General features: G+C 40.8%; 3 protein-coding genes across 5 annotated transcripts in view; 2 read left to right on the top strand and 1 right to left on the bottom strand.

The window, feature by feature from the left end:
- Nucleotides 1-2,800, top strand: part of LOC308413095 (adenylate cyclase type 1-like) — a 42,337-nt gene extending 39,537 nt beyond the window's left edge. For both annotated transcript variants that reach the window (XM_080907887.1, XM_080907886.1), the window contains exons 17-20: nt 86-184; nt 299-413; nt 576-700; nt 834-2,800. In XM_080907887.1, the coding sequence (XP_080764013.1) occupies nt 86-184; nt 299-413; nt 576-700; nt 834-1,259 (765 nt within the window). In that variant the 3' untranslated portion in view covers nt 1,260-2,800. The remainder of the gene's footprint in view (nt 1-85; nt 185-298; nt 414-575; nt 701-833) is intronic.
- A 4,922-nt stretch (nt 2,801-7,722) lies between these two features.
- On the top strand, nt 7,723-8,903 carry LOC308383750 (insulin-like growth factor-binding protein 1; the record flags this gene model as incomplete). The annotated part of the gene is made up of 4 exons (XM_080861847.1): nt 7,723-8,068; nt 8,208-8,356; nt 8,515-8,643; nt 8,778-8,903. The coding sequence occupies 4 exons, from the start codon at nt 7,723-7,725 to the stop codon at nt 8,901-8,903; spliced, it is 750 nt and encodes a 249-aa protein (XP_080717973.1).
- A 985-nt stretch (nt 8,904-9,888) lies between these two features.
- LOC308383614 (insulin-like growth factor-binding protein 3) lies at nt 9,889-15,030 on the bottom strand. 2 transcript variants are annotated; one of them, XM_080861656.1, is made up of 4 exons: nt 14,591-15,030; nt 13,700-13,941; nt 12,809-12,928; nt 9,889-10,901 (listed from the first exon to the last, which is right to left on the bottom strand). In XM_080861656.1, the coding sequence occupies exons 1-4, from the start codon at nt 14,961-14,963 to the stop codon at nt 10,776-10,778; spliced, it is 861 nt and encodes a 286-aa protein (XP_080717782.1). In that variant the 5' UTR covers nt 14,964-15,030; the 3' UTR covers nt 9,889-10,775. The 2 variants fall into 2 exon arrangements, with proteins under 2 accessions (XP_080717782.1, XP_080717783.1); XM_080861657.1 differs by having other exon boundaries at nt 13,700-13,815.
- Nucleotides 15,031-15,624: the final 594 nt, after the last annotated feature.

Below are 15,624 nucleotides of genomic sequence, written 5' to 3'. Positions count from 1 at the left end.
AGTATTTTTTTATTTCTTTACTTTGTAAATTTGGAATTGTTTTTGCCTTGTAGTGTCAGGTGTTTATTGAATGTGTGCTTCACAGCTCATGGATAAGGAGTGCTACAAAGACATAGAGAAAATCAAAACCATTGGCAGCACATACATGGCAGCTGTGGGACTCGTCCCCACCATTGGGACCAAGGTTTGGATTTTCCTTTTTATTTATGTGTTTATCTTCTGTCCTAGTCTTTAAAGGGAATATGAAGGATCCTTTCTCACATGTACACTAACTGCTTGGTGCTCTTTCCCTCTGTAGAACAAGAAATCTGTGTACGACCATCTGAGCACGATAGCAGACTACGCCATTGAAATGTTTGATGTTTTGGATGAAATCAATTATCAGTCATACAACGAGTTTGTCCTGAGAGTTGGTAAGTAGACATACAATATAAACCACCTTGTTGGACTGTTGGGTCCGATTTGATGCTATATAAATAAAATTGAACTGTTTTGGTTCCCTGGCAAAGACAATTTAAATGTGACTGACTTTCAATGACTCTGTTTTAGTTTAATGTTTTTATGTCTGTGCACAGGAATCAATGTGGGTCCAGTGGTTGCAGGGGTGATTGGAGCACGGCGACCTCAGTACGATATCTGGGGTAACACGGTCAATGTGGCCAGTCGAATGGACAGCACTGGAGTACCTGGGAAAATACAGGTACTTGTTTTCAATTACAAATGATCCACAAATATGATGGAGTCAAGTGTAACCAGCTTGCCAAGCTCCGCTGTCACATCTACCAACACTTACAATAACAAATATCTATATTTCCTATGCCTCTATTATCCAGGTGACTGAGGAGGTTTATCGGCTACTGAATACCAACTATGACCTGGTTTGCCGCGGCAAGGTCAGTGTAAAAGGCAAAGGTGAGATGCTGACCTACTTCCTGGAAGGGAAGGTTCAGGGAGTGGGCACTGCAACCACTTCTTCGGTGATGCGTTCCGCCAGCCTGGCACGTCGGATCCACTCCTGTGGAAAGACGAGCGTCCCGACCAATCTGGCCAGCGTGTCCTCTGCTGCCAGCCTCACTGCTCATCCCGGCATGGGTAGCAACATGCAGATGAACACTGCCAACAGCAGCAGCAACAGCCAAGCCGCATGCCAACCCTCATCCTGTGTGCCCGCAGTGGGTAAGGTTGATGAAGAGAGGGCTGTAGAGGTGACAGAGATTGAAATTGAGACGGTGGCAGCTGCTGCAGATGTGTCAGTGTAGGAAGAAAGAAAATATATTCATCTTAAATAAAGCAAGAAAACCTGGTTGGAGGACTAGAAGCGTCTAGTCTGTACTGGCACAACCCAGGATACACCCATTCAGGATGTGAACTTCCAGAAATATGAAGTCATTGTATGGATAATCATACTTGCTTTAGGGATTTTTAACTGCTTGCCACTTTTCAGAGACAAAATGCAGAGTGCAGAGACGGGTACCCGGAATCTCAAATCCTCTTTTAACATCTCTGTAACAGATGATTAGATGTGTGGTTTTGTTGGGTTCCATCAGATCCAGGTATAATGAGCATATTTATTTTTTACTATGTTGTACATATTCCGTGTTCGGGGGATATGTGCGTTGATATCCAGAAAGAGACTGATCATGCTATTGCTTTTGCACTGTCTTTCTTATTATGCCAAGGATTCATTGCGTTATTTAGCGTAAAATGGTGTTGTTTCTTTTTGGTGTATGTAAGCATGCAAGTGTGTACTTGTGAGTGTGCGTATGCATGTGTGGTCAATTCTGAATTGTAACAAAACAGCACAAAACAGTCTCTTTTCTTTTTCTTTTTTTTACTTGGAGCTCACTGGATGAAATATGCTTTTTATGATACATATTTACAATTAATAGTGCATGACTTTTTAAAAGTTGACAGCCATAGTAATGATACTCCTGTTGAAAGAAAACCAAAGTACCGAGCTTTCCATAGATCACTAGCGATACTTATATTGCCTCAACAAAGATGAGAGAGAAAGTTGCAGTAGATGTTTACCACATGCTCGATCACTGGTAGAAGACAAAGGTGTGTTTTAAACCCTGGAAAGACAAAATCAGTTTTCCTTAATACATGACATTCTTTTGTATTGTAGTGCAATATGGCATGTACACATAATACACAGATAGGGGCAGCTTTGTTGATGAGGAGGCAAAAAGATAATACGAGGAAAAGACAAAGGTTAACAAACCTAAACAGAAGTCATACTGAGTTGGATTTGTGGTTCTATGGATGCTAGTTTATGCCAAAATGGGACCAGCGATGGAGTATTGTAGAACATCACACAGAGGGCCCACGCATCCTTACATACAGATATCTAAAGGAGTTAAGAATGGCATTCATCCACACAGAAGAGAGCATATACTATAAGCACATGACTTCCACAAATGCATGACTAACTCCTTTAGCCTAAACATTTCAAATGCTGTAAGTACTTTCAAACATTTCCTTGAGGCCACAGAAGATTTCCTGCAGTGTCTCGCTGCTGTCGTCTTTCAGGCATACACATTACTGTACTATTGCTTTTTGTTATCTAGCAGCTACATTTTTGAGTTTTCCTCGAGAAATTTTAGCTTTAGCACATCTCTCAGATATACTGGCAGAAACATGATGCGCTTCAGATTATCTTTATAGCCTGTATCTTTATCAGCACATAGAACTTTCACTCGATCTGCAAAAGTGTAAATACATCACGTTTCAAGTTCTTGCCTTACTCAATAAGCTTACAGTGATTGCAACTTGCCTTTTTAGATATATTCACTTTGATATGCAGATCATACTTTTTGTAAATAGTCAAAAGTTGTAAACTATGTTGTATCTTGTACAGTGTAAAGTTGGGTTATTGAATATTTTGTAATAAAGACAATATTGGTGTATAAAATATCATCAGTATCGCTATGATAAAGAAAGTAGTTTCTTGAGTTTTGGCTACAAATGTGAAAGATCACCTTTTTTATTTTTATTTTCTCAGACATTATTTAATCACTTTCGCTGTAAAAGTTTTCTTTCTCAACAGGAAACTATTTAAGACAATAACATGTTTATCATGTCGGTCAATGTACTTTGACAGCCCACGGCTAGATGGATGTCATCATGTGTCAAACACGGGGCAGGGGCCAAAACTGTTTTCCTGGTACTGATGTAAAGTTTGTTTAAGGTTCACTCAGTGTAACAGTTAAGTCAACAAACACTTCATTTGCTCACCTATTTAGCTCTTTTATGGGCTTGGAGAGAGGAAACAATGCTTCGTTTATGTAGTTTTATGTTGATTTACCTTGATGAAGTTCTTCATTTACTAAAAGGGGTGATATCATTGAGCTTTTAAGTTCATGTCACCTTCACTCTAATTGAAGTCGAGCTCAAACAGTAAAGGGAAACTACTGCAAATAATAGTTAAGGAGCAAGTCTCGTCATGGTGTCATCAGGGCCAAAGGGGATTGAAATGAGTAATTTGGTTGTTGCACTCCTGAATGGTTGGAATTACATAAAGACAAATAGCATATGTCACAAACAAGAAAATGTAACTTGATTATATATATGTATATATATATATATATATATATATATATATATATATATATATATATATATATATATATATATATATATATATATATATATATATACCCATAAATTAATGATTTATGTGAACATTTTTCTGTGAACAAAGAAAATACAATTTGCTAGTCTGTATTAAGAAAAAAAAAGAGCATTTGTAACACATTTCTACTTCAAAATGAATTTTGACCACAGTTTATATGCATTCATTCTCTCCTCATCAGTAGTCTATAGAGATGCAGAAATCCATGATAGTCAGACAAATTTAATCTTTGATGTGTTGGCAACCAAATGGAAATCTTGCACACTGTCTGCCTTCTGCCTGTATATTTATTAAATTACTGTGGTTAAGTCTATTGGACCTTAACCAATAACTCCACATCCTGGGTTATATACACAACACAGAATTATTATTTTATTTATTGATATTTTAATACATAGATCAAAATCTTCATTCCTGAACAATGCTGTAACATATTGATATATGACCTTTTTTGCTTTGATACCTATTAATATGTGACATGATGGAAAAGTCTGAAGTTAATGATTTCACTGATGCTATAAGTTTACAACTGATATATACCTGAAAGTATTCACTAATCAGACTAAGTAATTGGAAGTCATTTGATACGATGTTAGACTAAGGCATTTGCTATACTAACCTCAATAATGCTTATTAGTTTCTTTTTTTAGCCAATTGGAATTAATTAATTTTTAAATGGTAAATGGCCTGTATTTATATAGCGCTTTACTAGTCCCTAAGGACCCCAAAGCACTTTACATATCCAGTCATCCACCCATTCACACACACATTCACACACTGGTGATGGCAAGCTACATTGTAGCCACAGCCACCCTGGGGCGCACGGACAGAGGCGAGGCTGCCGGATACTGGCGCCACCGGGCCCTCTGACCACCACCAGTAGGCAACGGGTAAAGTGTCTTGCCCAAGGACACAACGACCGAGGCTGTCCAAGCCAGGGCTCGAACCAGCAATCTTCCTATTACAAGGCGATTACACGGCGAACTTCCAACTCTTGAGCCACGATCGCCCCGTAAATGGTAAATGGTGCAAAATGGTGCAAAATTAACATTGCTGTCACAATAATAGTCACAATAAGCTGAGTGACTTTAAGCTGCATTGCTTTATTTTGCATGTATATTGTAAAATTAGGCAATGCAAGTAATTTTCTCATGCACCTGCAATGACCTGTCAAAACATCTGTGAAAAATGTTAAGCCTCTGCACCTGATTTCAATAATCAACTGATGACAAGGAGGCCACACTCACACCAGAGACTGCAGTATCTTTACTCTGGTTCCAAAAAGCTCAGCCATCCAGCTAAATGGACATTCAACAGCCAAATGTAAGCCTAATCTGTTATCACTATTCTTTGAATAAAGTAAATCAAATGATAAAAATGGTAAATGTCATGAGTAAATAGGCTTTTTGATGGAACAGAGACCTGGTCTGGAGCCCATCCAGGAAGAGTCAGAGCTTGAGGATGAAACTGAAGGGAACAGAACAAGAGAAGGAAATGAGGGCGATTTTCCATTTCAAGTAGGTGTGGAGGAAGAGGATGCGCTGGCAGAAGATGAGAGCGATAAAGATGATGATGCTGCTCAACTGAGGGTTCTGAGACCTGGGAGGCTGTCTCGTTCCCTGAGCCAGTTTTCAAACCATCCACACGAAGGAACCGAGAGCTTTTCCGTGTCTGATGTGAGCACGCTTTCTTTTCATCTACGTGGTGAAGCTACAACACCAGGACAGCCGAAATTTACAAATGTAAGGAGATCCAATAGCAGTAAGGTGAAAATAAAGGTAGGTGTTACTGAGTATTTACTATTTGCTTCTATTTAAATAAATAATAATAATTTTTAAAAATCTGAAAAAAAGACTAGTTTATTTTTGCTTCAAGGCCTCCAAGATTAAGTGGCAGAAACCGAGAAGATCTAAACAGCCAGTCCCGAAGCCAAGGGAACGCTCTAAGAAGAATTTAATAGCTGTGAGTATAATTTTAAGCAAAGCTGTCTTGACTTAAAAAAAAATATGGACCTTAATTAAATCTCTTTTCCACTAATGCCCTCTAACATATTTCAAAGGAGGAACCGTTTCCCCCCTGGCTAGCGGATCTGATGGTCAGCATCGAAGAGGCAACAACTCATCAGCTAGTGATTGAGTGACATCTCGTGAGGTGAACGTGAAACATTTGGGACACACCAACCTGGGACCTCATTCGTGACAAACTGAACGTTGAACAAATTCTGCCTAATGTGCCTTATTTAAGGAAGCCACTGACAAGAGAGTGAAGTCCATGTGCGGGCCCGTTTCGTTTGTTGTTATACGTGAATAAACAAAAGGCACGATAGCTGGTTTCATTACACAAGAGTTCAATGCTTAGAGAGAACATGATGTGTATATTTTGTGCAAGAGTTAATTGTGTCATTGTGTTATCTTCAGTTTGGTATTTGTGCTTCTATCCCGCTACTGTCTTCGCTGTATTTTTATTTTGTGTATCAATCCCTTTTTCAACCAGCACTTGCTGCTGTTAGGTTCAAGCTGAACCCGTTTACCGTTTCTTAAGTTACTAGATTTGGATGCCAGTGAAGAATGTAACACGAAGAACCAAAGCTCTCTTCAGCAAGCATAGCAACGTCAAAGCTGACCCCTCCCCTGCTGTGTGGGAGCAACATGGCTGGTGCACTTTAGTGTACCGTCAGTCAGAGTTGACTCAAAATAAATCAATAAAATTTATTTTTCTATTTTTTACGAAAAGAAAGTGTTTTCACCCAACCTATGTAAGCTAAAGTAAATCTGCATTAAAATACATATTAAAGTTTCAGTTCATGCACATGCAAACGTAGTAACGCCGTGGTCCTTTTCTTACATCATGATTATGTTATTAAATTAATAAAATGTGTGCGATTCACGCATAGTCTGCAGTACTTTAAAGAGGCGCTAATGCAAACTTCTTTTATATACTGCTGGGTGTACACATTTCTAGCAATTTAAAGGTATAAAGGTTTCATTTAAAAGCATATTTTTCTCTAGTTAAGATTAAAAAAAATTTAAGATATTCAAAGACAACATATTTTACTTTCCTATTAAATGCAAAATGTACACACACAATGTGCTCATTTTTGTTATTTCTCATTGTGCCCATATCCTCACATTCATCAGCATTTTATCTCTTTAACTTCATATTTTTATCCCGGGACTGTACACATAGTTTTGTTATTAAGACCTGTGTTTTTAGTAATTGGTCCTGATGACTGTATCTGTTTCCATGGTGAATAATTATTAAATTAAAAAAAGCAATTAAAAGTTTGCAGGGTAAAAGCAAGTTCTTCAGTGAATGAAAAGCACGGGATCACTGCCTATTGAAATTTGTGTCACACATCGTATGACTAAAGGTATGTGGCATTTGACTTAGGTATTTATGACAAATATTACAGCAAGGAAACGGCCATTTACTGCCATCTTTTCCCAGATAAATGTGTCGTTTCACCATTTCTGGGTTATGCAAGGCAGACTGGGTTATCACACAGGTCGATAAACAAGGTGGAGGACCTTGTTTGTTTGCATGTGTGATAAGAGGAACCTTCACCAACAAGACTAAAAGGACAAATAGGACTTTTTTCTGTCAAAACAGTGTCAGCACCTAACCTGTCAGAATTACTTCACAAGATAAAGTTTTGACAACACCCATAAGACAGTTTTTAACATTAACAAGCCATTGTAGCAAAGCCTAGAGCTCCTTGGATCACGTGATGCTCTCTCTTAAAGACGTTATTCACTATTCATCATTGTACTGAATTTCAGCAGCACTGTTCAGTTGTTTTCATAACTCTAAAGTTAAAGAAAGATGACTAATGCACGTCAAAAGTTGTTTTGATGTGCATTCCAGCGTCAATATTGACAAATGACCTCAAACTACGCAAGGCAAGCGGGGTCATCCACCTTTTACAGCAGCTTTGTGAAAAAATATTTTATATCTGTGCTGAGTCAATTATTAACCCTTCTGGAGGCCAAAGCTTTCATATAAATACTGCCAGTTCAGAGAAGACTTGTTAGAAGAAACTGACAGTTTTAAACAACGTCTAAAAAGCTAAAGAATTTCATCAGAAGGAAATGTTTGGATTAAGCGAGAAGCTGACGTTTGTGGCAGCGGCGGCTCTGGTTGTCTTGTCCGTAGTGAGGTCATCTCCGGTGGTGGGGCCAGAGCCCATCCGCTGTGCCCCCTGTACTCAACAGAAGCTGAACGACTGCCCCGCCATCCCAGCAGACTGCAAGCAGGTGTTAAGGGAGCCAGGCTGTGGCTGCTGCATGGCCTGTGCGCTCGAGGAGGGGGCTTCCTGTGGAGTTCACACAGCCCACTGTGCTGAGGGTCTCCGCTGCACTCCCAGGCCTGGTGAAGCAAGACCACTGCACGCTCTGACCAGAGGACAAGGAATCTGCACTGTAGACCTCCGCCAAGGTAGCCTGGCTGTTTCATATGTGCTCATATTGATATTCATTAATTAAAAAAAGTTCACAGCATTGAAATTACATCTTTAGTGCAACCCCATTCCATTTCATGTGCCATGTATGCTCTCTGTTTCCTAAAAATTCTACAGAGGAAGATGGAGGAGTCCCTGACCATGGCTCGTTGCAGCATGGTCCCTTTGATCTTGGTGACCTTCCCTTTGATCACCAAGATTTTGCTGAAGGCCAGGAGAGTCTCAAGGCTAAGGTCAATGCCATACGCAACAAACTGGTGCAACAGGTGAGGGAAAAAATAAACAATCCGACTAACTGGTTATTCAAAGTAATTCATCTCTCTTTCCACAAGAGGGAGTAGATGGCTCTGAGGGGGTGTAGATAATTTGCTGGTGCATTTGTGTTTAGGAGACTGTAGCTCTCATTGTTTCTCTTCCTACACAGGGTCCATGTCACACTGAACTGCACGAAGCACTGGACACGATAGCCACCTCTCAGCAGAGGTTAGGAGAGAAGTTCACAACTTTCTACCTTCCCAACTGTGATAAGCATGGCTTCTACAAGGCCAAGCAGGTGAGAATTTAACTTTTTGTTTGTTTTTTCAGAAATTTCACCATAACAAAATGAATTTTGACTCCCAAAAGGGATTTATTATAAAATAATGAGTGATTTATTTGTGAGAGATGCCATTTTTATTTCCTTTTCAGTGCGAGTCATCTCTCGTTGGACCACCCGCTCGCTGCTGGTGCGTCTCGTCTTGGAATGGGAAGAGGCTCCTAGGATCGAGCGACTTGGTCGGTGACTCAGAGTGCCATCAAGAAGTTACTCACTGAAGGATGGACTCTGTTGTCACTCAAAAACCAACTTTCACACACACAAAGGCACACACATTAACAGCAACAGGAGGTCAGCCGCCTGATGAGCCGGCTCTCCTTTGCAAAAATGAAACTGTGAAAACTTATTTGAGTGGAGGAAATTTCCTCCCATCTTATTTACGTGGTGTATGTATGATCAACTTATTTATTCGCTGCCTGTATATTCTTACAAGCATTAACCATTTGTCATTTTTAGATCTTTTATATGTTTGCCTGTTTTATTTTTTTCAGTTGTAAATATAGGGCGACACTGTATACATTTGTGTTTCTGACTAAATAACTCCATTGCTCAAAACCACAGGTCCATTACGGTGCCAAGCCCATTTGAGAGACTTCAGGATAAATTTTTGTTTAATTCATTCATAACTAGAGCTGTGCACGGCAGCAAACAACACAGCAGCTCATTCATTCATTCTGTTGACATTGTCTGAATGTATCTCCATTGGCGTTTCCTCAATGGGTATTGGGTGAAATGCTTAAAGTGCCACAAGTATGTGCATGGTGGCCTAGCACAAACATATCAGTGCTCTTCCAAGCCACACTGAGGTTTGGGATGGGTTGTTCATCATTCGTCTACCTCTGCTGGTCTCTGCAGGTCCACAGTTTGAGCAGAGGATTTCTGAGACCTCTTCTCAGCTACATCTTCTCACATTAGGGACTTTATGTGACCTTTTCTTTATCTGACTACCTACTCTAGTATTTATTATCATTCACTTGTGTTTAAAGATTTGTTTGTTGTTGTAGCTATGTGCAGTAGATCCAGTTTCAACTGAATGCTAATTGCCCTGGAATGCTGCTTTTTCCATTATTGGGTTTGTTGTATATACTCTAATTCTGTGGATGTGCATCTTAATAAAATCTTATTTTATCACAAAGGAGTTTTGTTTTGTGTCTATCTACAAAACATTAAAAACAACAATACTTGGGTAACTTTATACTGCCTTTATTAAGTAAAAATAGACTTCTGAGGGTTGCATTGTACATGCAAACAGCATATTTAAACTGACCACTTAATCCAAGACAAGTGCTAAAAAAATATCACTGGCTACACAGAGACTGGAGATAACTGTAAGGACCCCTTATCTCTTATATTCAGCTTATGCAAAGCGACAACAAAACAAACAAACAAACAAAAAAACCCACACACGCACACACAGTACAGATCATGAAACAAAATCTCTTTTTCCGTGGCGTGAGACCCAGAGTAAAAAATAACTTTCTATGCGCTGTGTTGTCTGAGCCGCACGGTCCCAACCAACTCCCTACTTGGAGCAGGAAGCAACCGGAATAATGGAATTCATACAAATAGGAGTTCATACTTAAATCACTGCATGCTTACTTATTCAAATATACATACATTGTCAAGACAAAACACAATGGCTTTATAACAAATCACAAGCATACAAATAATGATTACAAATCACAAGCATTTACACATATGCAATGCCATTTAATTGTGCGTAAATGAAGAGCTCTCTTATCACTGCTTGTGACATGTCTTTGTGCTTTAAAATCAGAATAAGGCCTCTGAGATAGTTTCTTTAGGTGTAACATTATTCCAAAAGGTGTCCGGGTTGAATCTGAGACAAACAGGTTATGAAGAATCCATCCATGTACAGAGGCTACAGGCTTTTTCTGCCCGGTACTCTTCTGCTGCGCTCTGCGCTGTGCCTCAGAAAAAGGTCCCACAGGCAACAGTTAGAAATAGCAAACATCCATATATCGGCTGAGCCATCTCTTGACCTCTCTTCCAATATCCTCGGTTTCTTCATTTGTTTACAGTTCTTGCCGTTCAATCTCAGCCTCCCTCCCTCCCATCCTGCTCTGCTCCTATTGGCTGTCAGAGTTGTAGTACTGGGTATCTCCTCGCTCCCTCCTATCAAGACCTGGCAGAGGCTGCCCATATTTGTCCACACACCAACAGTAGCCTCGCTTTCTGCCTTTGGAAGGACGGCACTGAAAGTGAAGGAGAGAACAAGGTGAAGCGAGGGAAGACCGGTGGGGGGAGGTGGGAAAGCTGAATGTACAAATCCGGTTGAATATGAAGCATTATGGATAACAGGCCACTTTAGTCAATGAAGCAGAAAAGCATAGTTAAGAGTCATTAATGGTCAGATTGTGCTGAGCCTTTGCTATCCAACACGCTGTGGTATTTTGAGCTGCTTTTATGGTCTACCTCCTGTTACACACACATATAGAGACCTTTAAGGTAAACAGAAACCTGGTAAAATATTTGCTTAGTCCCGTTTGTGAACAACTGTGAACCAAGATCTATTTTCAGAAGCTGGTGGCCAGTACGAATCATCTGTTGCTGATTATACCCCACAGCTCCAAATTATGGGTAGGCCTACTACAAATGACTTACAGAGTCTGTGGAGCTACCCAAGGGCTGTTATTTTACTGCCAATTTTACTAAAGGTCAACCTCCACTCTAGTTAAACATACAGCCATTCATTTCAAGGGCTAAAGCAACACTTGCTGCTGCACAGAAGAGACTGGTCACGCGGGGAGACATCCTTACTCAGTGAGGTCTGATCTTAGGTGGAGAGTTTCATAAACAGTCTTTATCATGATGAATGAAAAATTCTTAGTGAACCATAAATTTTGGCGGCAAGTTAAAAAAAAACAAAAAAACGCAGGCTGTCTATTGGGGAAACAAATACATTAATCAATTTATTTATTTATTTTTATAAATGCATCTTCTTCAACACCAAAATCATTATTGGGTAGTTTGTTATGTTCCCTCTAAGAGGCATTTACTGTTAATAATCATTGTAACAAGAGCTGTTTTCCCTTAGAGTCATCCGAGTGTTCAAATTCAACTGAACACCACAACATCTCTGCCACTCCTTCAGTGCCTAAAGGCTTAGCGCGGTGCAGAAGGTCCGTTCTGCATAAACAAAGACAATGAGCCTGGCGTTGTAAGGCTGGTTATGAGATGATTGCAGGTCAATAAGAACACTTCTATTAAGCGGGAGGGACTGCTATGTAATAGGGGAAGCTGCCTCTGTGATGCAGTGGTGCGGGAGCCCTAAGTGCCTCCATATGAATGCGTCAGAACCACTCATTTATTACAACCCGATCGTGGGTGAACCATGTGAGCGTTGGGATGGCTTCGGCTCTATTTCTGTGTCTGCCTCTCAAAAGTCCAGCAATTATGGGGCAAGCACATGGGGTGCCGGCGGCCACCTTGACGTCTGTCTCCCTGGGAGGGTTTCCGTTAAATGGCCATCGTCCCTGCCGTCAACCCCGCTGGGGTTTGGTCCCTGTGGTTCCAGTTTCCAGAGCCAGTGGCTAGGGTATACCTCACTGGTGTGGTGGTGCAATGATGAGGCTCTAATAACTACCAATGAATACATGAGGACAGCAACAAATCTGTAATTGGGCTGCAGGAGACCTTAAGTTTGAGTCATTCGTCTTGTAATCATTATGAATGTACTCCGCAAATGCTGATTTCCTTTTTACAGCATTTTGATTCCGTAACCAAGTTTGCATTAAGCAGATCGTGAAATAATGCACAGCCCTTCGTGTCCACTGAATAAGGATGCACTAAGCCAATGATTCTCAAACTGCTGGGCAGGTCCCACTAGGGGGGCAATGAGCCACTGGTGATGGGCACAAACAACTAGGAGAAACTAAGAAGACTGACTGTGATGTGTTTGCTGATGAAACTGCACTGACATTTTTTTAAAAGTAAAATTCATCTTGAATTCTTTTAGATTGTTAAATGTCGATAAACACTGTAGGGTGTGGGGTGCAAGCATTCTTTTGGCTTTTGTACTGAGGCCTGCCAGAAAAAGCTTGAGAACCACTGCACTACTAAAACACTCAAATATCAAATTATTAGGTATACTTTTTCTCACCTGCTTTTTCTTATAGAAGCCCTTCTTATCACAGTTTGGTATGCGGAAACCTCGGGGGTTGAGAATGTTGGAGATCTTGAGGTTGCTGAGAATGCTCTCAATCTCTCTTCGGCAGGGACCCTGTGAATGAGGGAAGACATCACCAGTTTTTAGTACCTTCCTTTAACATCAGAAATTCTATAGTTTCATTTTGAAGACAGATAAAAAGCGAATAAAGCGTTTATACTTCCTCATTAGCAATGCCATTTGGCAGTGGGTTTTTGACATTAATGTTTTGGTGAATTAACACTTTAATAAAGCTGACTCACGCTGCCTTGCTGTAATACCTAAACAATGGTGGCTGCAATATGAAAGAGGTGGCAGATGAGGAATGAATTCATCTGGCTTGTGAAGGTTTAGCAGTTTGCCAAAGCTGCTTAGAAGTCTTACACAAAGACTGGGGGGGCTAAAGTGAATTCAAACAGCTCAAAGACAGAGTCAAAAGGCTTGTCCTCAAGTCCAAGTACTCAAGTCACTAATCAGAACAGCCAGTCAAAGCCCATTACTACAGTGTGCTCACTTCTTGGGCCAAAGAGAAGATCAAAATAGCAGCAGGGCTTCCCAACAGGCACTCACATAAGCCAATCCATCATTCGCTGGCTCTCAGTATAGCCGGCACGCGGACGCCTTGTGGCCAAACAACCGCCTGACCCAGGTCAGCCGCAGGGCTATGGCACCCGCTTGCTGCCATGCCATTCTACTGGCTCACAATCTCTGCCAAACGTCAGCACCGCTACCCAAAGCATTTCATCACCCGCAGGGGGAAAAAAACACCAAAGCACAGAGGAAGAAGAGAAAAACATTCCTCCAGTGTGCTCTGAAGACAGAAAAAATATTGGTTGTGGTACTTACATACTCAGGCTCCCGCTTGGTCTCTAGAGAGTTTTGTTGATCTGTGACGAGTGGTCCCGGTAGCTCCCCCGTTTTAAAGAACTGGGTTCTTCTCTGTTGTTCCCGTCTCAGGATGTCTGGGGGGATGAAAGGGTGAAGTCGAGGCTTAAATGGTCCAATAGGTCTGTGGGTGCTGTATGTAGTGGTCTGAACACCCGAATCAGTGGAATTGCGCTCTTCATCCTGAGTATCAGCATTCTCTGCTAAAAAATTGTGAAAATAAAAATGTGTTTATAAACAAACATAGCAGAGTGTTAATTTCACATTTTTTCAACAGGCTAGGGTTCAGGGGAGGGACATGGGTATTGTGTGCTTTAAAAGCATCTTCTGAAAAACTTTAGAAAACCTTGACTTCCGGAAAAAAATAAAAAATAAAAAGCCCACCTTTTTTGTTTTTTTAATTTGATTTCATTCAAAAGTACAAACTAGAAACCATGCAACCTTGAAGATGCAGGCTAGGCTTTAACATTTATCTGACCTGAATTCTTTACAATGAATTCAGGGAGGGTTCAAGTCTTCCCTCTGCGGCACAAAGAGGCACTTCTTCTTTCCACAATCGAAATCTCTCCAGTGCGCACTGCTTAAAGCCTTATCCACCACCTTCGTTCCTCTGATGTAAAGACGTTTTAAACACATCAAAGTGTTTTCACATATTAGCTGGATTTTTATTGCTAAAAGAAAAAAGTTTTCTCTTTTTATACAACATCTGGTAATTCTTACATTGCCCGACGACCACTGGCAAAGATTTACCAGTTCTTCTGCAACTACCGAAATTGTGGTCATTAACCAGTGATACGTAAGGTGTCTAAAAGAGCGCACTTTGAGGCATAAACACTCACGCTGATGAATTACCTGGTAGCTCATTGACTGGCACTGTTGGTCTGGTAGTTTGTCGCTTGTTAGTAGCGTTTGCACAAATACCCCGTCCCTCCAGCAGAGCCTGCAGAGGTTTCGTTTCACCGGGTTGATGTTGACAAATCAGGCCGGAGCCACATCTCCCGGTGTACACGCCGCACGGCTGGCCGAAACTCAGCGCGCAAGTCATGCAGCAGCCGCAGCCCGGTTCGCGGACCTTCTCCGAGCAGTCCTTGGGTAAAGGTTTGCACAGAAGCCGTGCAGCAAGATCACATGGTTCGCATCTGATAACAGGTCCGAACGCACCTGACCTCCAGGTGAACGTTGCCAGGACAAAAGTCATGCAAAGTGCGCGAAAACAGGAATCCATGGTGCTGTGTCTGAGAGCGAATGAAGTGAGGAGGTGCGCTGTCCTGCCGTGGGGACTTTTCACTGGGCAGCTTCTCTCCCATTCACATAAAGACAGCGGACAAAACATCTCAATATATAGACCCCAATGACCGTAGTCACACCCCCGAATAGCTTGTGGTGTGCTGCTGAATTGCGTCTACTCCGTTATTCCTTCAAGACATCAGAGAAATATGCTGGGGTTTTGCTGAAAAGCAAGGCAAGATTTATGGTGTGGCTCTTTAAGACAGATATTAAATAACATTAAAAAGGAAAAAAAGAAAATCACAGGCCAAGGCATTTATTTCCTTCACCCTCTCACTCATGACTTTTAAGTGAACAATGTAGTTGAGATCTTTAAAAAAATGGAATAATCAAAATGTAATCAAGAGCATTAGAAGCACGGTACTAATGATGTTCCACAAAAATAAATTAAATACTAATCAAACACATACATATTTGCAGTTTACTGACGGTGCATATAAAGTCTTAAGTCCCCACACGAGAGGAAACTCAGCAATCGGCTATGTTCGCCTTAATCCATAGGGGGAGCCAGTTGTCATGTGTGTCAAGCATTATTATTACAATGTGCCTCTTCGACTTTTACAGTAATTCATCAACACTTACTACTAAACGCTATTTAA

Source organism: Rhamphochromis sp. 'chilingali' (assembly GCF_963969265.1).
Source record: "Rhamphochromis sp. 'chilingali' genome assembly, chromosome: 16".
Classification (NCBI taxonomy): Eukaryota; Metazoa; Chordata; class Actinopteri; order Cichliformes; family Cichlidae; genus Rhamphochromis; species Rhamphochromis sp. 'chilingali'.
The sequence above is the reverse complement of the archived record's forward strand: the minus strand, read 5'-3'. Positions and strand labels throughout refer to the sequence as shown.